The sequence below is a fragment of the Gopherus flavomarginatus genome, chromosome 5 (assembly GCF_025201925.1).
Source record: "Gopherus flavomarginatus isolate rGopFla2 chromosome 5, rGopFla2.mat.asm, whole genome shotgun sequence".
Classification (NCBI taxonomy): Eukaryota; Metazoa; Chordata; order Testudines; family Testudinidae; genus Gopherus; species Gopherus flavomarginatus.
In genome coordinates, this window is record NC_066621.1 from 39,037,053 (window position 1) to 39,060,710 (window position 23,658).

The following is a 23,658-nucleotide window of genomic DNA, read 5'->3' on the forward strand; positions in this document are numbered from 1 at the left end:
GTGTCTAGTTTTAGGTGTCTTCAGGGGTGGGGTTTCCCCAACTTCCCCCGGGAGATCGTTCTGCAGATCTCACCTCTGTGTGGTTCTCTCTATAGGGAAGTCTGCCACTAGCCTTGTGCCACACCTCACCTGAGAGCTACCTCCAGCTCTGCAAACACTCCTCCAATCCACCCTCCAGCTCATGTTAGCTGCTTTAGCCAGAGAGCTGCCTCAGGGAGGGATCAAAGAGATGTTCTTGAGGGAAGAGAGAGTTTCGAGGAGACTCAAAAGGGCTTTTAGGTTACCTGATATTTTGCACGGCCCTTCTAAACTTGATGAGGTCTCTTGCACCCATTGTAACAGCAGGGTTTCAGCCCGAGCCAAAGGCTCTGAGCAGCAGCCAGGAGAGGGAGGATTTTGACTAGGATCAGGCGTGGCAGAGATGTAGGAATCTGTAGGTGGTTTCAAATGGCGCAGGCTGTGCCTATGAACTCCACAGCAGTCACAGCCCCAGGGGGGTATGGGGGGACCTCTGCTCCCTTTGGCCACAACTCCATCTACAGAAAGTTCCACACATTATAAAAAGCCGTCGCCAAAAACTTAATTTCCCAACCAAAAAACCCCAGTAAGGTTGTAAAGGAACCATGAAGCTGCCCTCTGGCAATGAAATCATTAAACACTTGAAAACCAGGAAACATGGAGATAGGTTTAAAAGGTTTGAATAGCACGATTTTAGAACACTGTAGTTCAAAGACATAGAAGCCAGCCTTTCTGGGAATTCTATAATGTATAGTCACCAACCTTAACAGTGACCCCAACCACCATCTATTTCTGAACCATGGACCACAGACCATCACCACGCTGCAGAAAACAACCACTACACTACCAACCCCAATGCTGGCAGTATGAGACAAACCCCCCTCATTACCCTACACATGATCTATCCAATATCCTGTCCTCATCCACTAAAAAGAGCTCTGCCCCAGTCACCCTCCCAAAGAGACCCAAGGCCCCCACAACAATCCAGATCCAAGCCAAGGCCAACTTTCCCTACATTCATCATGGACATACAGGCCACCATCCTTTGATACAGGGGACTAGACCATCAACAGAAGTCTGTATTATTGTAATGAGAGCACTCAGAGAAAACAGCTGACAGTGGGTAGGTGGCCAGGTGAGGGTAATGGAAGGCGAGGGGGGCCATTTGCATTGACATGTATACCCCAGTGTTTATTTCCAGACTCTGGCATTTAGAGTTTCATTCTAAACCTCTGATTTTCCTACTTCTGATTATTTTAACCTTAACTCAAGCCTACCCAGAATGGCATGGTTTCCACCTGCCCAAAAGTACCACGATGTTCAGATCCTCTTGGATAGCAAGGACTGACATACAGTCTGAATTATGGCCTGCTGGAGAGCACCCAAAACTTTGCCTCTGTCCCTTTTGAAGAGTGGATCTCAAAGCATCCCACAGGCACTGATCTGACCTCCTGGGGTGGAGGACAGCTTTCCCTACACTTCATAGGGCATGGAACTGGCCTGCTGAGGTCAATAGTGCTACCTAAGGGCAGTGATAGAAGGTGTTTTTAAAGCACTACAGCCCTGAATGCTGTCTTGGCTGAGAGGCAGAGATCCACAACTCCCAAACACTGCTGCTGGCGAATGGTGTGCCTTTAGAGGGTCAGAAACCCCCGAAATCTCCCCTACCTGGGGAGGAGGCAGCCAGAGCGAAGCCATGGCCAAGAGGTTGCTTTCAGTCCCAGCCACTGCTGCAGAATAGGGAGCAGGGGGCTGGGCTGGAGGTGTAGTTCAGAACCACAGACAGCAGTCTTGGCTGGGGGAGGGTGTAGCTGGCCTAGTGTCCTAGGCAGCCTCCTATATGCCTGACCATTAAATGCCGGTGCTGGTTCTGAGGACTCAGCGCCTCTGAAAATCAGACCATAAGCAAGGCCAAGAACCCAGGAGTCCAGAATCCCAAACCCTAGATCCCCATTCACAGCACCAATACCACCACGACCCCGGAGAGAGAATATTTTTCAATGCAGGTTCCGTAAAACAGCTCACACCCCATTTATTATTTAAAATATTTTGTTACAAAAGGAAAAAAAAGAAAACATACAATGCAGTATAAAAGATTGACAACGTCATCAAGTTTATTACACAATTTCCAACCTATCAGAAAGAGACAAAAATCAAATCACCGAGAACTGGGGGAGGGGAACTGGGGCGTTGCTTTTTATTTTATTTTTATCATCCCCCCTCCCCCCACTATTCTGAAATAAACTAAAAATTTGTCATTACGTAAAAAAACAGAACACTCTCTTGTCAAAGGGTTTTCTGGTATTTTACACTTCTTTTTAATGTCACCTCACTTTGTTTCCGTTTTTTTTTTTTTTTTTTCATTTTCTTTTTAAAAAGACATCCAGAGCTGGCCTTTGCTCACTGATCACAGTTCTTATGGAGGTGTCACTTCACTTCGCCAGCCTCCAGGCAGGCTTTGCACTCTTGTCCCCTGCCACCCTCACTGATGTGCCCAACTAGAGACCCCTGCTGGGGGGATAGTGCCCAGGTTTTGCCCAGCTGTGTCCACAACTTGCCAGGAGGGCCACACTGAATGGCATGAAATGCAACAGGTGGTTGCTGTCCTCAGTCTTACATAAAGGTGCAGGCTCTGGAGACTACAGGTCCAAGCATACAATGTGTTATAGCTTGAGCTAAGTGACTGGAGAACTGCATGCTGGGATGTGTAGTTTCCACAGGCTGCCGCTCAGACTGGCAGAGTCTTGCAACACATGCAGGCTGCTCTCTGGCCACCTGTCCCCTACAGCCTCCTTTGCTTGAGGGATCATGGCTCCTTCCACACCACCTATCCTACCAGCCTTCAAGAATCACCAGCTGAAGGCTGTGGTGGTTATGTTTCCCCCGGCCCTTCAGGCATCACACTGTCGGGTACAATCAGCCCCACGTGCTGGAACAGACACCAAGACTACGTAGCTAGATGCAGATCAACTCTCAGCTGCCCCAAACCCTCTGCTCACCGTCACACACCACAGAGCAATAGCGAGCAGCGGTGCTGTCTAAAGAAACCCCCCCCACAGTGCTTGACTGGGAGCTCCCATTCCTAGAGCATTTATGAAGAGGCGGGAGTCTCCAGCAGAGTTTCTCCATCCCTGGAATCAATGCACCTTCCACCATGCAAAAAGGCTAAGCAGCTCGCCAGGTTACCAGTGGTTGGGCTCATCCAGCCAGCCCGCAGCCCACCCCATCTCCATCCACCAATATCACAACACTCAAGTCTCTGCCCATGCCGCTTCCTCTAAAACAAGGAAGGCAGCATCTCTGGGAGGAGGCTGACTCTGGAGAAACAGGTGGCTGGGGCTTGCGGTAGGGAAAAACATGAACTGGAACGGTTATTGCATGAGATCAGCATGGAGAGCCACAGGCGTTGAGTCCAGCCGAGAGGGGCCACCTCTGTTCTGGACAAGCCCCCTAGAGGAGCCGGGGCAGAATGCAGAGGATTCAGAGGCGCCTACAGGAACGGCAACTGGGAGCAGAAAGAGGTGATGGGAAGTAGCAGCCAGCCTGCACTCCATGAGGTGGTGGGGAAGAGGAAATGCTGTTATCTAAGCTGAGTATAATGGGCCAGCCAAGCCAGGCCTGGAACTGGCTGGGAGAAGGGATCGCACTCCTCAGGAGAGCTCCCACACACGGGACGAGAAGACAGTGCACCATGGAAGGACATGAATACTGGCCCCAGTGAGCCAAGCAGGCCAGGCACCAGACACCATGCAGGGATATCTGCGCCCCCACCTCCAACCCTCCCCAGCACACACGAGGGTGATGGATTCCCTTCCAGCTGTCCCCGAAAGGGCCACGGAGAGGAAGGAGCTCACAAGCTTCCATGGAAAAGCACCATTTCTCTTTGGGTCCAAGTATCCGTGGACTGGAGCACTCTCTGCTCACAGCGGCCCCCGATGCTATCCCTCCCTAACTCCACGTCTTCCAGCATTTCCCCAGGAAGCAGCAGCAGCGAGTGTGGGTCCCGAGGCCACCGTGTGCCAGCTGGAGTCCCGCAGGAGACGTGGCTTTCCCTGGGTGCCTGGAAGGAGCTGGGGGCAGTGGAGAGGAGAGGGGTGGAGCGGCCTCCGTCCTTCAGTCCTGATCGAGGTGAGGAGATACAAGTCCATTAAAAACACTTACTGCCAACCAAACTCCTGGAAGGGACAGAACAAGACAACAGGTCACAGTCTCCCTGCTGCGATGACCAGGCAACTGAGTCGCTGCTGAGGCCAACTGCTCAGCAAGGAACTGCCTGGACCCCAGTCAGCCTCCCCCACTGGAGGCAAAGGCCCCGCACGGACCTGCCTTTTAACATTTATCTTCCTGCATGTTTGTTTGGTGCTGACAAGATCGAAGTACAGGATTCACAGCCTTGGAGAGCGAAGTCCTCCACCCCGAGGACAGGCTCCACCAGGTCTGGTGCCTTGTCCCTGCCCCAGTGGCCACGTCTAGGGGCGAGGCAGGCACTCCATCTCCACAGCCCCATTCTGGCCTCGGCTGAACAGCTGGGAACACCAAGGAGGAAAATTCATGTCTAACAGAACATGGGCTCTCCAGCGAGGACACTTGTGCACTAGGAACTGGACTGAGATCAGCCAAACTTGCACAGGTCAAATCGCCAGAAGGTCATGGCCAACCCAGGCTGGATTGGAACCGATGACCTAGAGGGGAGTTATTTCGCCTGGAATATTTAATGACACCTAAAGTACATTCTCAGCTGATCCAGAATAAATCCTGCAAGCCTCACAGGTTCTGCTGAGAGGGAACTTGCCCCAGGCAGTTCTCTACACCAAAGGACATGCTAACAAGACCGGGTTACACTGGGCATTTCTAGAACGTCTTGCAGACGAGGATCTGAGCACTACACAAGGGTAATGGGTTAAGCCAGAAGCATGTGGCAGGTAGGCAAATACTACTGCCATTGCGGGGGCGCGGGCAGGGGGGACTGAAGCACAGAAGAGGGAAGTAACTTGCCAAAGTTCACTGTCAATCAGTGGAAAAGAGAGCTGAGCTCCATTCCTAACTCCCTCTTTCTTTGATTTAACCACCAGGCCCCCATCATGCCTGGACAATGCTCACACTAGAAACATTTTGGGGTGGGGGATGAATGTTTAAAAGCATAAGGCAATTGTGGGTTTGAAACCCAGGGCTCCCCAAGAGACCAATGGTTTGATCTGGGTAAAAAACGCACAGCAGCTGGCCCAGTCACAGTGGGCAGCCTCTTGGTCTTATCCTGGTACAAATCAGTAGTGTGTCGGGTGCGGCAGTGCTCAGAGGCGAAGGCACCCCAGCAGTAGGCAGATCATTTAAAAGGCACCAGCCCATTGCCAAATAAAATCCTCAAAGCAGCACAAAACACAGAGCACTGCCCCCGCAACAGACTAAAGACCCCACCATCCTATGTCTCACCCAGAGGCAGCCCAACTGGTGCACTGAGTCCTGCAGGGAGAACTTTCCCACACAGCAGGAATGGGAACAAAACACCATGGCGTCTCGGGAGGATACTGTAGTTCTAACGCCGCCCACCTCAGTACAGCTAGAGGGAGGGGAGGCAGCAGAAATCCTGGCATTAGTTCAGGATGAGGAGATCTCCCATAGGATGTTATGTTTGCAGGGCTGATGCTTTGTAATTTCTGAGTCAGCTGGTTCCTTAGTGGCAGCCTCTCTCAGAGGGGAGCAGGGGCAGTGTACGGGTCATGCTGCCGGGCTACAGTCAAGACCTTCAAAGGCAAATCTAGTGGGTAACAGTTTTTAATTCTTTAGGACCAAGTGCTGTACAAAAGCCCCGACGCAAAACAGGAGAGGCTGTACACGTGGGTGACACAGAGGAAACTGTGCCGTGCCGTGCCCCCCCATTCCCCTCACCCACCAAGTGATTCTGAAATAGTAGGAGTGACAAACCTGTTGTGGATTGAAAGGTGCACATGGCCTGAAGCTGGCGGCCCTGACCCATCAGCCCTAATTTAAGAGGTCGCATGGCCCTCTCCAGTAGAGCTATAATAGAACCAGAGACCTGTAGGGTTAGAAGGGACCACAAGGGTCTAGTTCTAGTCTGACCCCCTGCCAAGATGCAGGATTTGTTGTGTCTAAGCCATCCAAGACAGGAGGTTGCCCAGCCTCTTTTTGAAAACCTCCAGTGAAGGAGCTTCCACAACCTCCCTAGACACGTCTGTTCTACTGTCCTCCTGTTTTCAGAATTAGGAAGCAGATTTAATCTAAATCTGCAGTGCCGTAGCTTAAAGCCATTGCCTCTTGTCCTGCCCTCTGTAGCAAGAGAGAACAACTTTTCTTCACCTTTTTTATGGCAGCTTTTCAAGTATTTGAAGACCACTATCATGTCCCCCAACTATTGGGCGGGGGGACATGCTATTGACACTTATATCCTAAAAATCCAAGAAGCTTTCGTACTCTGCCCAGCTACCACGTGGGCAAAGCCACTTCTCCCCAGCCAAGCCACCCACCAACAGCAGAGCTCAATGCCCCTTAGCTCTGAAGATGGTTAACAGGAAGTGAGGACACTGCAGGGTGCTGTAATCAGCCAATGAGGGACTCTGGCAGGCTAACCCCAGAAGGGAATTCCACAGCTGGAGGATACCTGACCAAGGAAAGCCCTGTCCTCACACTGCCTGCACTGAACCTAAAAAGGAGGACAGAGTGCAAAAGGCAAGGAGCTTGCTCTCTGCTGTTGGGTGTGGGCAGTGTAGGTTCACAGCCTGCTACAAATCAATCAAGCAAAGACACTGAAAGGAGAGGAACAGGGCTGGAAATGACCCTGCTGATGCACGGGAACGAGTAGCAGCAGCAAGCTGGTTGCAGTTTCAATGGAAAACCACCAAGGGGGGACTTCAGTGCCGGTTATTCAGCAGCCGTCAGAGGAAATATGGGGACATTCCCTTCTCTTCTCCCCTGGGGCCTTCCCTCTTTGAACACCCGCTGCGGGCAATGAAAGATCATTTGTTGCTTGAGATCCAGAGGGTGGCCACTGACTGTAGTTATGACACTAACTGGAGGGGCTGCCATGTTAGCCATGGAGAGTCAACTGCTAAAAGCCAGGGGAAATGGACTGCGTAACGTCCAGTCTGCACCCCTAGGAAGTTGCCATGTCCCTCTAGGGGAAAGGGTGCTCCATCAGCAGCAGGTAGATGGCCCCGCAGCACGAAGGGGATAGAAGGAGCAGGGCCTCGGGCCAGCTCACCTTTCTCAGTGGTGCCGGTCCCTTTCTCTGTCCCTGTCCCGATGTCTCTCATGCTCCCGGTTCCTTTCTTGGAAATAGTCCTCGTGCCGATCCTCATTATGGAGCGGGTCCCGGTGCCTCCTGCTGCTCTCACGGGACCGACTGGGCGACCTCTCCCGAGATCGGTGTCTTTTTCTGGAAGACAAGGCCAGGTGCTGAGTATCTCCCAAGTGCCCCCCTCCAGATCTTCAGATAAAGGGGCTGCTGCCTCCCACTCAGGTCTTCCCCAAAGGATAGGGAGCTGTGCCTGCCCCTCAAATCTCCACCAGAGGCCCAAGATGAGAGCAAAGAGTTCTCCCCTTCTACTCTGGTTGGCAAGGATTTACCTGGAGGAGCTGCTGCTGGCACCCATGCTGTAGGACTTGGCTTCAATCCCATGAAGACAATCCTTGAGGGAGGAGATGAGGACGCGGCACCGCTCGTCGTTGGCTACGCGGGACTGTTTGATAACGGCAATGGCCGTAAGCAGGGTCTCTATGGCATCACTGTAATCCCCTGCAGGAGATGAGAGGGGTGAGGAAAAGGACCGGGCAGGGGATGGAGGATGATAGGTGTCAGGGGGACGCTGTTACCTGCACTGGCTCCGGACACTGCTTTGGAAATGGCACTGCTGGAAATCGCTCGGTTCCTGTTCATGATCTCCTCGAACTCGGCTTCGCTCACTGGGGGAAGCAGTGGGCCCAAATCTCGACTGCACAGAACAGAGCATGCGCCTGTCAGCCGGGCATGGGGAGAAGGCTCCCACCCCTGGGGACTGACCTGACAGGTGCTGAGGGTCAATGCCCACTTGGCAGAGCTCCCCAGGGGCACCAACCAGGGCGCATCCCAGGCTCACTGCCCACCTGGCAGAGGTTCCCTGGGACACCAACCTGGCACCCCATAGCAACACCTTTTTCCCTCTTGGGGTCCAGTAGACCCAGATCTCCTGCCCCTACAATCCCAGACCATCCTTTCCAAATGCAGCAGAGGCTGCAGCTGCTCTCACCTGCTGTGGTTATATGCTGCAGAGGTCTTGTAGGTGTCCAGCGGGGGGGCCAGTGCTGCATTTGGCGGGGGGAAGAAGGCAGGGTTGAGGTGCAGGGCGGGAGGGACTGCCCCTGGAGGTGGCACAGCCAGGTGTGGGGGCAGTCGAGGGGGAGGGGGCATTAGATGCTGGTAGTGGATTCCTGGTGGGGGAGGTGGCACTCCAAAGCTGGAGGAGAGAGGTGGTGGGGGAGGCATCGGTGGAGGGGGTAGAGACATGAGGGGCATGGCAGCAGGGGGGCGGTTAAAGAAAGACAGCACGGAAGGGGGCTTCTCCACACGAGGGGGCGGCACGGCATTCTCTGTTGGCGTGGCTCGGCCATCCATCGTATCCCAGGAGTCCCGGGAGTGAGCCCTCGGCGGCACCCCTGTTAGCCAGCAGAGAAGAGGAATGGCCTGTGAGCATGGGGGTGACTTCACCCATAGGAAAGCCACCTGAAGGGAGCCAGCTGGTGCAGCAGCCCCCACAAGCCTGGAGAGGGGGGAAGGAGGTGGCGGATGGAATGACCCAGTGACTGAGGAAGGGACATATCGTCCCCTGGATCCTGCACCAGCCCCGATCACCTCCCCACCTTGAGATCGGGGCACCCATCTCCCACGGCCACACGCCTGATTTCAGCAGAGTCTGAGGTGCCAAGAGAAAGATCCAGCCAGCCAAACGTAGCCTCCACTTCCATGGGCCTCAACTAGGGCGTGCTTGCTCTCCATCAAGACATCAGGAAAGCTTCCAAGGCAGTGCCCCAGTGAAGAACACAGGGGATGGAAGTTGCAAAGCAAATTGATTACCCGGGCAGAAGCCAAAAGCCCTGACAAATGGCAAGAGGCTGCAGTGGAGAGGTCACCGGGCACTGCGTGAGTCAGAGCTTGCCTGTTTGTTGGTTAATACAGCTGGTTTGGGCCTGCACAGAGGCAGAGACTGAAATCCTGCCAATACTTTAAGTGAGCCTGACCCAGAGAGCCTGCAGTCCCCTAGAGGAGTGGATCTGGAAAGGGCTGATGGGATAATAAGGTGAACAAACTTAGAGGGACATAGCTTGGATCCAGAACTCCCACGGCTACCAAGTACTGGAGAGCAAGTAACCAGATGCTGACCATGAGGGAGTCTGAGGGGGTTAGATCTGCAGCAGACATGCAGATGTTGCTCATCTGCAGCCATGGGAACAAGCCAAGGGAGATTACTACTGCAAGGAAACTTTCCCTTCTCTAGCCCCTTTCAGCCCAGAATCGAAGGGCTGGAGACACACTGAGGCCTTGCCTGTCCTGGTGAGTGGTCCTGTTAACAGTTACTGGTGCAAACCACCTAGTGTCCATGGTAAACTGCTATGAGCTGGCCTGGTTTCATCCAGGTAGAAGCTCCATTAATGCCAGGTGTTGGGCCAGGTGTTGGTCGGCTCCATCAGGCTGAGCACAGCTACACCAATGGGTATAGCCAGGGCAATTCCCCAATGCAGACAAAGCCACAGCCTCACAACAGCCCTGTGAGGTAAGGGACAGAACACAGGAACCTCTCACCTGCCACTGAAATGCAACCACCTCCATGGCAGAAGGTGGCAGCGGTCTGACAGTGCAGAACACTTCCTTTTGACAATTCAGGATGGGCAGTGGAAAATTTGGTGTTCCACTGCAGTTGTCTGGGGCGCGTGAAGGCTGCAGGACAGTCGCCCAGTTGGAATTTGCCCAGGGCACTGGGGGCAGTAATTCTCCTCTTACGAAATGTGCCATGTGATCAACAATGACCACAGGTGGCCAGTTTCGCCATGTGTGTCTCTGGAAAGATGGCACCTCCAGCTGCACAGCGCCCCCTAGCTGGGGCTGGGCTGAGATGTTGGGCCATCAGACTGAGGAAAAAGGCCATTGTACAAGGCCCATGGTGAGGCCCCAGCTGGATTACTGCGTCCAGTGTTGGGCACCTTACCTCTGCAGGGATGTACAAATTCTGGAGAAGGTCCAGAGAAGAGCTACTAATAGATATGGAGGGTCTTAGCTATGATGATAGGCTGAAGAGCTTAAGCCCATTCAGTTTGGAGAGGAGGAGGAGGAGGCTACGAGGGATCTTCGCAGTCTATGAGCACCTAAAATGGGATCATAAAGACTCGGGTCAGGATCTGCTCAGACTCGGCAGCAACAGGAAAAACACGCAGAGACGCCTGGGAATTCACCCCCACCCCAGGGTTTTGGTTGGTTCAGGCTGCTGAAGCTCTGCTCACGATCTCTAGGGCCCAATGGGAGTCTCCCCTTCCTCATGCAACCTGCGCCCCGCCCTGGCAGCGGGCCTGTCCCACTTACGTTTCCGAGCCTGTGCCTCGAACTGCGACAGGTTCTGCCGGGTGGCCAGTCTCACCTCCACCTTATCCCCATTGAGGATCTTGCCAGGCAGCAGCTCCAGGAGCTTGTGGACTGAGTTCTCAGAGGCAACGACCACCTCTGCATACCTGGAGGGAGCCAGAGACAAGCAGATGATAGCAGGCCAGTACCCCATCACATCAAGGGACCAAGCCCACCCTCCTCCCCCAACCACAATCTGTGGGGACAATCCAACGAGCCACCATGGGTGCTTCAATCTACACCTCTCCCCACGGCCCAGGCAGCATAGAGAGCAGCAATCCACAACCTCTCACTATGGACATCCATCTGCAGCTGAACCCAGCCCACCACCGCAGGGTAACTGGCATTCCTATGTTCCTCCCATCAGCTCCCCACCACCTCTTTGCTACCTCGTCCTCTGTGCTTTGGCACACTAGCTCCATTCACACAAGCATCTTTCAAGCTTCCACACAGCTCCACAAGAAGGCCTGCTGACACCTTGCCCAAGGGGAACAGGCCGACGATCATGGTGACAAACCCTTTGGAGAAAAGGTCCAGGGTCTCCCCCAACAGTGTTCACTCTTTGGACTGGCCCAGTGCCAGGCCTTGGGTCCCTCCAGAGCTCTCACCCTTTGGATTGCCCATTGGCTCGGTTCTCCGCAAATTTCAGCTCCACCACATCGTAGACCCCCACTGAGCGAATAATTTGGATCAGCTGCTGGTCAGTTGTCCACTGATTGAGAACAGGTGGAAGAAGACAGCGTTAGCAGCTGAGGCCCTATGGCAGGATCTCTGGGCCACACACCCTTGTTCCAGGACTAGCATTATCTATCATTCACCACCACCAAGGCCCACCCTGCTCAATCTCCCCCTAGGATCTTTAGTGTGGGCTCCAGTTTCTGATGCCACAAATGCTTTCAGAGGGAAGACAATACAGCCCAGCCTAGTAACCCTGTCTGGGAGACATCAATCCCCAGGGAGGCAGCTGTAAATGACAGTCGTAAGATCTGAGAAAAGGCATCATTGAGAGCTGTGGTGACTGAAGGGCTGTGCGTACAGAGTTTGAGCAGTAAGATAAGATTCCCCCCCATGCCACTCCACCAACAGGTCTGGAGCAAGAAGGATCACAGGGGTTTTGGGGCCAGAGCTCAGTCTCCAGGCCCATTCAGTCCTTGGCTTCTCTCAGGGACTACCAACAAAGGGGACAATTAGTCCCTACCGTATCAGTGGCTTGTGTGGTGGGGACATCTGTTCTTCAGAGAGCCACCACCTCACGTCATATAAGTCAGCCCACAGCCACAAGAGCACATAAGCTGGCCCAGAGCCATCAGCCTCCCACTGCACTAGCTCTGAAGTGTTAAAGGCTCCGTATCCCAGTCCCATGCAGACCACACCATGAGATCACCACTGGCCACAGGTGGTCCAGGTCTCTGTTCTACCACACCTCACTAACTGTTTGATAGCACAGCCCTTGCAAGCCCAGGATGGGGCACTGGTTCAGTACTGACACAAAGGGAAGAGAGCCCCCCTATACCACACCCTTTTCTATAGAACATGGGTTTCCTTAGAGGATCCCCATCCACATACAGACCAAGCTTGATTTCACTTCACTTGACAGATATGACTGCAGCCCAGGCTGCAAGCACTGAAGACATGGCATCTGTTCCCAGTAAGTGGAGGACAGTCATACTAGGCCATGTGCTTCCAGCAGGCATCAGTGACCTAACTCACCCAGGAGAAGCTGCCCACATACACGGCAGCCCGTTTGTTGCGCAGGCCGCTATAGGTGTACAGGATGGCAGGTGATTTGCTGTTTGGCTTGGGGGACTGCTCCTGGCGGATCTCAGTCGGTGCCTCCGAGCTGCTGGTGCGGCTTTCGGGCGGCTGCGAGCTTGCTGCTAGCACGTCGTCGTACAGATCCATCTGGTCGGCATTACTGAATTCGGAGTCCTAGGACACGCAAGAGATCAGTGAGCATTTCTGTGACAAGCCCACGGGGCCAGTTTACCAGCTCTGCAACAATCAATTACTAGCCGGTCATGTCAAGGGAGAGGCTCCAGCAGGCTGGAGGTTTGCCCTGCTCAGTGCTTCTGATCTGCAGGTAAACAGCCTGTGCGCCCAAGAGATTAAACACCAAGCACAAAACAATCCTGAGGAGGAATCATTCTCTCTTGCCCAGACTGAATTTCATTAGAACACCCACTCTCAGAAGCCAATGGGAAGGAACGCTACTGGGCTGAGAAGTACCATGTAACAGGGACACTCCTGGTTCTTCAGCCTCTCTGTGTCTTCCACATCCTAAATCTGAATTATTACCTTGGGTATAACATTTTTCCTGCCTGATTCAGATTGTAAGCGGCTTAGGCAAGGACTCACTTCTCTACGTGCCTGCAAAGCTCCTGCCATAAATTTCAGACAACGAAGGAGTTCAATGACAGACAGGATTTTTCTCATTGCCACCAACTCTCTCTGAGAACCTCAAATCCAGATTGGTTCTCACTAGCCCCACCTCCTCTGCCGTGGAACAGAGACCACGATTCTGCCAACGCAGGAGGCACAGTGGAATGTGGCTCTATCAACTGTAGCTGTGTGGGTTCTGCAGCCTCATGCGAGTAGCGTGTGTGTCAGTATGCAGATGTGACTCATTCAGAGTCACAAAAAGGACAACGGTGTAGGACAGGAAGTGAACACCACTGCCTCCAAATCAAACTACGGGGAGAACTTCCAAACGCAGAATAGAATCTGGCTAAGGCTCCTCTTTTGATCACGAGTGGCCAAGACCTCTGTTTTACATCTGATCCCAGAGGCACAGCACCCCCAGGCAAACTTTTAAGGCACTGACTTAGCACTCAGAGGAAAGAGCACTGCCTACTGCAGCATCTGGGCTTTCCTCTGAGATCTCCTGGCCAGGCTCAACTTAGGAGACCTGAACCCAAGGTGGCAGGAGGCTTTTGAGGAAGCCGTGCATTCAAGTGGGGGGCAATTTCCTCCTACCGCTATTAGACCATAAAGCATTAGAGCCCTTAGCTTATTTTATCGCAGTTACTGTTACAACAAATGCTACGGTCCTTTCAAAACTCTTATAAAGCTGTTTGCTTTATTGACACTCCACAGCAGCAAGTGCCACAGGTTAACTATGCATTAGCAGCCATTTCATATGCTTGAAGTTAATTATCTCAAATTCATCAAGTGCACACTTGTTCTTGTACTGAGACAATATAAGCAGGAGTGTAAATCCAGGATAGGACAATTCCTTTGAGAAAGAGAGCTGTTTAAAAGCTATTACACACATCTAAGGGCCTGCTCCTGCTGCCAATGAAATCAAGGATAAAATGGCCAATGAGTTCAGTTGGGTGGGATCTGACCTGATGCATCATTTCCATGCTAAAGTTCCCAAAGTCCAGGAAGGTACATGCCTTAGTCCAGGGGATGAAACAGATCACCCCTAGTGCCTGGACCAGCCCATTTCTCCAGGGAGGGGTGACCATCCTCCTGCCTTGGAACACTAACCCCACATTCCTATAAAAGTCTCCACAGGGGACCTTTCTGGATACTTAGTCTAAAACTGCCCTCTTTCAATCTCCTTTCATTCATCCTAGCTAGACCTTCTACCACTCAGTAAGTCATCTTCAGATCCATGGCTCCCCGCAAACAGTTCTGCCTCCCCATTGTCATCGCTTAGCCAAGCCACAAATATTTTTACAACTCAATCTCCCCAGCTCCCGGGCATTTCTCCTGCCCTTTTCTGAACCCCTCCTCCTCCAGTACATTGCCACCTTTTCGATAACAAAGTGCCCTGAACTGAATTTTGTAGCTGGCATCCCACCACTGAAGTTGTACAGAGATTGCCTCCCTGCTTTGTAATGGGCTGTGTCTGTAAATGCAGTGCTGCAACCGCTGCTGGAATACTGTGTCCCGTTCTGGTGCCCACATTTCAAGAAGGATGTTGATAAATTGGAGATGCTTCAGAGAAGAGCCACGAGGATGTTTAAAGGATTAAAAAGCATGCCTTACAGTCATTGAGCTCCTTGTGTCTATCTATTTAGCTTAGCCAAGAGACCGTTAAGGGATGACTTGATCAGAGTCTATAAGTATCTACATCAGGAATGATGACTGGCAAGTAATCGAGATTCAGCCCTAGAAAGGACTTTGAATGCAATCCACTGCTTGGATCATGAGTACTCCCACTATTAACCAAGTAATCTTGGGTCACGCAACGAGACTGCTGATCCATTGCTGCCGCAAACTGGTCTGGCAAGCTCCACGTTTGATAAGAACAGTATTGACGTGAGGAACAAATATTTAATAATGGACTCTTCAGTCTAGCAGAGAAAGGCAGAACATGATCCACTGGCTGGAAGCTGAATCTAGATAAATTCAGACTAGAAATAAGCCATAGATTTTTAATAGAGTAATTAACCATTGGAACAATTTACCAAGGGTTGTGGTGGATTCTCCAGCACTGAAGATTTTAAAATCAAGATTGGATGGTTTTCCTGAAAGATCAGCTCTAGGAATTATTTTGGAGAAGTTATCTGGCCTGTGTTGAACATCTGCTCAGACTAGATCACCACAATGGTCCTTTCTGGCCTTCGAATCTCTGAATCAATATCCAGAACCTCACATTTGCTTCAATTCCTCAGTTGTGGAATCCACCACCGAACGTGCTTTCTCCCCTGACACAGAAATCCCCTTCCTTGGCATTTATCTGTGTCCGGCTGCCCTTTTACACTGCCTGTGTCTCCCTATCCAAGTCAAAACGCCTGTCCTCCAACCAGTCAATTATTAGCATACTTTGTAAAGCAGGGACTCAAGTCCCTTTTCTTTTTGGCTACTGTTGTGATAACAGAAGGAGGATTGCAGCTAGCATCCCAAAGCAGAGCCTATCTTCTAAAGCTAGCCTCTTCCTTTCTTTAGCTTTCAGTCACACAGGGGGAGATATTCATAGGTACAATTGGTGTTAGATGCCTAACATTGGCAGACAATGGGAATTAGATGCCCACTTTTGAAAACTTCCCCCTTGGGTTTTCTCTTTAGTTTCTGCCTACAAATGTGTTGCTCTTTTCTATTAATCACCCCCCAACCCCCAGTTAATTTAATTTAACCAGGTGCTACTGTGTGCCACATAAACCCATTAATGGAATGCTAAGGTGGCCTGGCTGTACTTTCAACATCTGCCAGAAGACCAGAGCCAGGCCAAACTTGGTATTTCTAAGGTAAAAAGCAATCAGAAAACCCTGACCTTTATAAAGGCACACCAAAGAGCAGGGGCTCAATGAAAGAAAACACCTCTGCAGATCAAACATCCTAAGGTCATCTCTGTGCCACTGCTCCTGCCCCTCACAACAAAGTCCAAGCACAGGGCAGCAGGCTGGTTCTCAAATGCAGCATCTGGCAGGCAATTCTCTTCTACGACCTCAGATACACAAGTTTCAGAGTAGCAGCCATGTTAGTCTGTAGCCGCAAAAAGAACGTGTAGCATTTTGTCATTTGTTTTCATTGCCATCAAAGTTCAGTGTGTCATTACTGACTCAGATCTACCTATGTTGTATGCAGTGCTGTTATAGCCACGTTGGTCCCGGGATATGAGAGAGACAAAACAGGAGAGGTAATATCCTTTATTGGCCCAACTGTTGGTGAGAGAGAGAAGCTTTCGAGCTCAAACAAAGCTCTTCTTCAGGACTGGAAAACTTAATCAGAGTGTCACAGCTAAATACAAGGTAGAGCAGAGTATTAAGTGTAAGTAGTTTGAAGTGGTTTGTTAACACCCCGCCAGTCACAGGGAGGAAAGGAAGGGGCAGGGGAGCAGCTGGAGTGTAGATGATAGTGGGTTACAGATTGTTGTAATAAGCCATACATCCAGCGTCTCTATTGAGCCCATGATTTTCAGTATCTAGCAAAATTATAAATTTAAGCTCCCAAGCTCATCTTTTGAAGGTGTTGTGCAGGTTTCCTTTCAGGATGACGACTGATATTTTGATCATCATGGTAGTCCCTGAATATGACATACATTTTTTTTGGGGGGGTGGGGCTGGGGGTGGGGGTGGGGAGACAAACAAAAACAGCAGCATCACCTTTCATGGGCAACTGAAGAAGTTTCTTAGCCATAAAACTGATCTACCTTCAAATTCTTGCTCTAGGCTCGATTTAATTCCGATATATCTCTATGCTATATTTAACCTGGAGTATATGTGGAGTTCCACTTAATGTGTATTTTTCATACTTATGACTTGCCTGGAATCCTAAAGTACTAAGAGTATTTCTCAGTATAAACTGCTATCTTATTTATACTGCAGTAGTGCCTAGTGGTTCCAGTCCCAGAGCAGGATCCCACTGCGCGAGGCACAGTGCATCTACAGAAAAAGACAGTCCCTGACCCCAAAGAGCTGACAATCAAAGTAACAAGCTGAGGCAGATATGGCAATTTCCTGAAATATTGTTTAAAAGTTCATGTATTATTGTGGGCCAGCATTGTATGTAACATCTTGGAGGGGAACAGGGGGGCAATGCGACAGATAAGAGACTTGAGAGTTTAAAAGACTATACTGAAAATGTGCCAGACACATATGGACTTTGGGGGACAGTAAGTGTGAAGTCAATTTCCTGTGGAAACCCCTAGGGAGAGGTTAATGCAAATTCCCCACCTCTTGTTATGCAGTTTTGAAGCTCCACCCTGAACAGATTTCAGAATGGTAGCCATGTTAGTCTGTATCAGCAAAAACAATGAGGAGTCCCTGTGGCACCTTAAAGACTAACAAATTTATTTATAAGCTTTCATGGGCTAAAACCCACTTCATCAGATGCATGGAGTGGAAAATACAGTAGCAGGTATATATACACACAGTACATGAAAAGATGGGAGTTCTGAGGTGCCACAAGGACTCTCTGTTGTTTTTACCCTGAACAGAGGGTCAGTGTCTGCTGATTACCCATTACTGCAGGTCAAGATCACAGGCCGAGCTATGTAAAGAAACAGCTGATCTGCCCAGATGGGGGTTCTGGATCTAAGACGGATGAACTTGTAACCAGGGGAAAAACCCAGTACTGGGTTTTGAAGGACTAAAATCTATCAGAGCCCTGGGCGGGAGTTGGGGGTGCCCTCTGGTAAGCTTCTGAGCAGTCATGTAAGGTTTTCTTATTGTTTTAATAGGTTTTCTCTGTAGTACTATTTAAGAATAAACGTAGGAGCTGCATGGTAACTTATAACTGCTGGCAATACACTGGCCATAGCTCTTTGGAGAGGTGCTGTTCTTCTTAGGCAGTCTGGCTTGCTGGGGATATCACAGTGCAAGGCTGAGCGCTCTGCAATTTAAACTGGGCGCCCCACAAAGGGGAAATACAGATGCAGTTGCCCTGACTCTGTGCCATGTGTCTCTAAGGTTGCAGCAAAGAGCTGTAAGATACACTGCATTCCGTACAAAAGGAAGTGCCAAGACTGCAAGGTTAGACAATGTGAAGTTGGGAAATGCCCGCTAAGGTTCTATAGAAAAGCTATGCCAGGCCGTTGAACTCTCCTCCATTCCCATAACTGCCTCCCTGTCCTGTTCATCCCTTCCTCCTAACACCATACATTCAGCCAGCAATGGCCACCTGTTTCCAGCAGATATTTTAAGAGAGGGAAATAGAAGAAACTGGACTGTGCTGCATTGTACAAAGACCTTTCAAGATATACAGGGGCTGAGGCAAGGGCTACACAGCCACACTATGCTTGAGATTTTCAAAGCAGGCCAGAGGCTAATATATTAATCAATCACGTTTATTATCTTAGTGCCAGGGCCAAACAAGAGGGGGGCCCCATTGTGCTAGGGGCTATACACATTATACTAAATGGCCCCTGCCTTGAACAGCATACCGTTTATTTAAACAAGACAGACCCAGTTTGAGGAAAAGGGGGTAGTACACACAAGCAGAGAGAACTATGTGATGGCAGCAAACGTCATGTTAATGCAGCAATTTTGGGGGGTGAGCAGGTGGGTTTATTTTGGAGGTGATCAGCTAAATGGAAAGAAAGGGGAAAGAGGTGAGGGGGGGGCAAAGGCAGAGAGAGATGGGGTAGGTGTGGACTGAGTGAAGCTCAAGTGAAGAGTCTATGAGGCAGGGGGACGGTTGGAGCAAATAGACAATCTGCACAGAGCAGAGAAAGTCTAGCCAAAATGTAGGACGTTGTCTGAATGCCCAGAGGTCCTTGCTTTGGCTGCTTCTGCTCCTAACAGCCAGAACTACATCTTCCATTAAAGTCAACCTGTGTGGCTGAATCCCCTATGCTGCTTTGACAATCTCAGCCTATACTCTTCAATGTGAAGGTAAGGGAGCTGTGCATGCACATATGTGCAGTCTGGCACTTCATGAGCTTGGGAAGAGAGAGTGGCAGAGAGACACAGCATGCAGCTTTCGAAGGGTCACAGCTACATTAAATCAACTCCAATTTTCGCAAACCCTTCTCAAAAACAAGGGCTATTTCCAAGACAAATTTCCATTTTCTGCCCCCAGCTATTTCAGTTGCAAAGGTGATTAAAAAGGTTACATGAATTTTAACAGGGAAAATAGTTTTGTACTCATTCTCAAAAACTGCTCAGCTGTTTCTGTTTAAACTCATTCTCCACCCACCAAAAAAGTCACCTTTGCACACAGACCAAGCCTGAAAGGTGAGTTTCAGCAAGTTACAAGTGCATAAAAATAGGGGGTTGGGATGGAAACCATTCTGCAGCCTTAATTATGCTATTTGCTGCTGCTCCAGCTATAACTTATCAAAGATCTTCCCAAGGTTTGTTCACTTTTTCATCTTGTCTCACCCCAATATTGTCTTTGCCATGAAGAGAACTGGCTTTTCAGGGCCTTTCCCCACATTGCCATGTGCTGGCTGTAAAAGACTGCCTTTGTCACCTCATTCACTAGGACAACAAGAGCACTTTACAGCCCATCTCCACCTGGGATGTATGGCAACAATGTTCTGCAGCTAAGATCTCCCTGCTGCAACTCAAATCCACAAACATGTCTTTATTTGAACCTTCCCAGGACCGAGTCCTTGGACTAGTTGTATATTGATTAAGTGGTGCATATTTAGATTTAATTACAATCTTGTGCTCTGGAATTATTTTGTGAACAAATAGCTGCAGTAGAATTTTTACTTTGCCACAGGATGTAACACTTATCACGGAAACCAGGAGTACGAGTGTCTTGTCACAGGACTGAGATCCAACATGCAACAGGATACGGAAGCCTCAACTCACCAGCCACTATTAGGGCTTGTCTACACTTACATTTTATAGCACTCTAACTTGCTGGCTCAGGCCTTGGCTACACTGGCACTTTACAGCGCTGCAACTTTCACGCTCAGGGGTGTGAAAAAACACCCCCCTGAGCGCTGCAAGATACAGCGCTGTAAAGCCTCAGTGTAATCAGTGCCGCAGCGCTGGGAGCACGGCTCCGAGCGCTGCAAGCTACACCCGTAAGGGATGTGGTTTACGCGCAGCGCTGGGAGAGCTCTCCCCCAGCGCTCGCACTCCGACCACACTCACACTTCAAACGCTAATTTCAAGTGTAGCCATACCCTCGGGGGGTGAAAAATCACCCCACCTGCAGAACGTTTAAGCACTTTAAAGCGCTAGCTTGGACTGCACCCTCAGAGCTATTCCCCTTATGGAGATGGATTACCAGGAGCTATATAGCTCAGTGCTTTGGGCACTGGCCTCCTAAACCCAGGGTTGTGAATTCAATCCTTGAGGGGGTCATTTAGGGATCTGGGGCAAAAATCTGACAGGGACAGTACTTGGTCCTGCTGTGAAGGCAGGGGACTGCACTCGATGACCTTTCAAGGTCCCTTCCAGTATTACACTTCTAGGAGCTCTCCCACTGTTCACGCATAACCACAAACACACGCACACACACACACGTCAAAGCAATCCCGGGGCAGCTCTTCGAAGTTTCTAGTGCTGACGTACCCTTAGAGAGACAAGGTGACTGAGATGTCTTTTATTGGATCAACTTCTGCTTGTCTCTTTCATTATCTCACCCATCTTGTCTGTCAATATCTGTGGACCAACACAGCTACAACACTGCAAACTACCCACAATCACACCATAGCCTCCTTCTCTTAGCACTGTTGCTTTCTAGGTTTCTTCCTCCCAATGAAAATGAAATTCCATGGCCCTGGTTATGCAGGATAGATTAGATGGATCACAATGATCACTTTTAGTCTTAAAAACTACACCTATTCATGTGTGCTGGAGATGTTTTATCTGTGAATGTTTTCATCATGCTCTTTACTTCCAGAGAACCACTGAAGATGTTGAGTAAGACCACATCCAATACAGATTTTTTTCTGCATCCAGTAAACACCTTACTCCCAACTCAATACATTGTCTATTACCACCATTCTTGGTTTCTGCTTTTCCAGCCACATCTGAAGCCATGTGAAAACACTCTCAGCCAACCCAACCTGGATAATTACTGTGGCACAACAAGTGCTTTAAAGTCAAAATAACAGAAAGCCATCAAATGAAGGGCTTGATTGTTTTTCTTCATAATTCCATGATGCTTACGCTGCTCATATGTCTGCTATCCTCCAAGATGTTTATAGCCTTTTATTTTAATTAGGAACTGATAGACCTTCCAAACAGTAATTGCCAGGGTCTCTCTTTTTCCCTTTTCTGAATATCGGTAGCTATTTATTTTTCTCCAATTTCCTCCCTCAGGGGGTTTTCAAAATAATCGCCAATGACTCAAAAAATCTGTTAGTCATTTTCCATTACCCTAGGATGCCTATAATCCTGATACACTAATCTGCATATGTTTGTATTTTCCAAGTTCTCTCATACCTACTCTCTTTATCAATAACTACTAGATTCTCATACTGCCCAACTGTCCAAAGTTACTTTCTCGATTTTGCTTGTTAAAGGTTAACTGCAAGGAAACTAAATTAAGCATATTTCTGTGCTGAACTGTTTCAGTGGCCACATCCTTGAACATAATTCTGACCTATCATTACAGCATGGGATCCAGTGAGACTTGGATAACCATGGTGTATTCTAGGATGCTTTCAGTCAATCAGAAAGTCCCAAGAGGATTCCAAACAAGAGTACACGTTTATTTTAAAGTTAAAACTGCTTTCTGTGGGGGGGATGAAGCCTGGCTATTGGGGGTCCTACAGCACAGAAATACCATAATTTGTATGCATTTCTTTTAAAAGGTAAGATTTCAGAAAGGCATTCAAGACCTCATCCATTTAGAACCATCTTCAATTAATGCATCTACTTCCAATCAAGCACTCCTGTTTCTCCCAGGAAGCTGTAAAAGCCTCTCACATTTCCCTTATGGTTAACATTCTTTTTTGCCACTGTTAACTTTTCCCTCAAGGCTTAACTTCTGGTATAGTCTCATTTGGTAACCTCCCACCTTTTCAGAACAGGTGGTTATTGCCTTCAAATTTCTGTTCAACCCCTCACGAGGCCACACTGGCAGTCTCTTGTTCTTTGCATTTCGCTCCTGGAAAGTAATCAAGATTGATTGCAGTTTCCTGTCTAAGAATCTCTAACCTTCTTCCATGATCTCAGACTTAGCAGTTTCATCTTCAAGGAGCTGAACTTGCTTCCATCATACCCACCTGTCCAGACTTCTTAACACTCCAAAATTTGCTCCTCTGAAATCTAATACCTTTGGACCACTGCATTCATGTTCCTTACTACACTGAATTCAAGTAGCTCCCAAGCTTCCTTATTACTCACACATTCTCAATAATTTTCTTCTTGTAAATCTGGGATAGATTTTCAGTTCCTGGTATCATCAGGGTGATTTCTTTGTAATTTAGGGACCTCTCTGATTATACCATTATTCAAGCAGATAAACTTCCTTAAGAGCTCAGCATCCTGAAGTCCGGAATACCCTAAATCAGGTGGTGTTCATGTGACTACGGTCCCAGAGAGATCTCTAGCAGTTACCTCATCTAGCTCTCTTCTGGTTTCATTTCCTGTCTCTTACCCTCATGTTTTGCAGAAGAGGATGGCTAGATTCCCCATCTGTTGTATCCACCACTGCTCTCTTCTCTAACAATACAGATCTCCCTGGCTTAAGGGATGTTTCAGTCCAATAGGTACGTCCTACTTCTTTCTCCCTATTGCCCATAGATTGTAACCAGACAAGCACAAGCTCCAGCTAAAAAACAGGTCCCAGCAGATTCCAGTCATGAACCCAGGTAATGACTTAAGACTTCCACTCTTTGCAGGCTTCTCAAGCTCTGTGGGGATTTTCAGAGCCACCCTTCAGCACAATAATGCTCCTTTGCTGGCACACAAGCCCCATCACGTGCCTTTACCAGACGAGTAGGAACCAGATCCACTCCTGGTCCCTTGCAGCCTACTTCACAGCCTCTGAGTCTCAGGAGTTTAATATCCTCCGCAAGGGGGCCCAACCTTCTCCAAACAGCCCCCCCACCCCCAACTCCAGGAGGCTTCCCAGCAACTCTCTGCAAATCCCCGCCCCCCCTTGCCGCGGATGGGGGTGGGGCTTTCACTCGCCGCTCACCTGGTTGAACTCTTCGTCGGCGTAGATATCGATCAGATCCACCCCCTCGGACATATTTCCAGCCGCGGCGGGAGCCAGAGCCCGGGGGCACAGGAAGGAAGGAGGTGCGGTGCACTGCGGGGAGAGGCGGCTCAGTGACACGGGCCGGCCACGTGCGCCCGGCCTGAATCTACCCGCCCCCCACCCGGACCTACCCACCCAGGCTCCCTTCATCTGCCCACCCGGCCCCCGCCGCTTAGATCTACCCCCCCGCTTCACCCAACCCCCGGGAGAGCAGGGCCCCGTCCGGCGCTGCCCTGGCGAGGCGGGCGCAGGGACGCGGCTCCCCCCGCCTCAGGGCCCTGCCGACTGGCGGCCTCCCTCCCGCCCCGCGGGCCCGATCCCCGCGCCAGCCCCGCGTCACCGCGGGGGTCCCCGCAGGCCCGTTACCGCGCCGGGGCCCAGCGTCCCGAACAGGCCCGAAGCGCGCGAACCGCTCACCGCCACAGCCAGCGCCGTCACGCCACGCCCCTTCCGCCGCAGGCCACGCCCCTTCCGCC

General features: G+C 50.2%; 2 protein-coding genes across 7 annotated transcripts in view; one reads left to right on the forward strand and one right to left on the reverse strand.

Moving 5' to 3' along the window:
• Positions 1–23,658, forward strand: part of PPP1R32 (protein phosphatase 1 regulatory subunit 32) — a 346,274-nt gene that overhangs the window by 294,376 nt on the left and 28,240 nt on the right. The window lies entirely within an intron of this gene.
• CPSF7 (cleavage and polyadenylation specific factor 7) lies at positions 447–23,595 on the reverse strand. Of its 6 annotated transcripts, none has more exons than XR_007774759.1 (10): positions 23,120–23,359; positions 12,332–12,550; positions 11,230–11,333; positions 10,583–10,728; positions 8,259–8,664; positions 7,846–7,964; positions 7,600–7,768; positions 7,235–7,408; positions 4,341–4,544; positions 2,026–4,193 (listed from the first exon to the last, which is right to left on the reverse strand). XR_007774759.1 is itself a non-coding variant. In XM_050956253.1 (10 exons), the coding sequence occupies exons 2-9, from the start codon at positions 23,171–23,173 to the stop codon at positions 7,240–7,242; spliced, it is 1,386 nt and encodes a 461-aa protein (XP_050812210.1). In that variant the 5' UTR covers positions 23,174–23,233; positions 23,549–23,595; the 3' UTR covers positions 2,026–4,544; positions 7,235–7,239. The 6 variants fall into 6 exon arrangements, 5 of the variants coding, with proteins under 5 accessions (XP_050812209.1, XP_050812210.1, XP_050812208.1 ...); XM_050956253.1 differs by adding an exon at positions 23,549–23,595 and having other exon boundaries at positions 2,026–4,544; positions 23,120–23,233; XM_050956252.1 differs by lacking the exons at positions 2,026–4,193; positions 4,341–4,544 and adding an exon at positions 447–536.

Bases quoted from the DNA above. Each gene is read 5' to 3' on its own strand.
- CPSF7 (XM_050956252.1), bottom strand. From the start codon at position 23,332: ATGAAGGGAGCCTGGGTGGGTAGGTCCGGGTGGGGGGCGGGTAGATTC. The intron at 12,551-23,119 runs GTGAGCGGCGAG...TGCGTGTCCTAG, and splicing joins CCGACGAAGAGTTCAACCAG to GACTCCGAATTCAGTAATGC. The intron at 8,665-10,582 runs GTAAGTGGGACA...GCTGGCTAACAG, and splicing joins CGAGGCACAGGCTCGGAAAC to GGGTGCCGCCGAGGGCTCAC.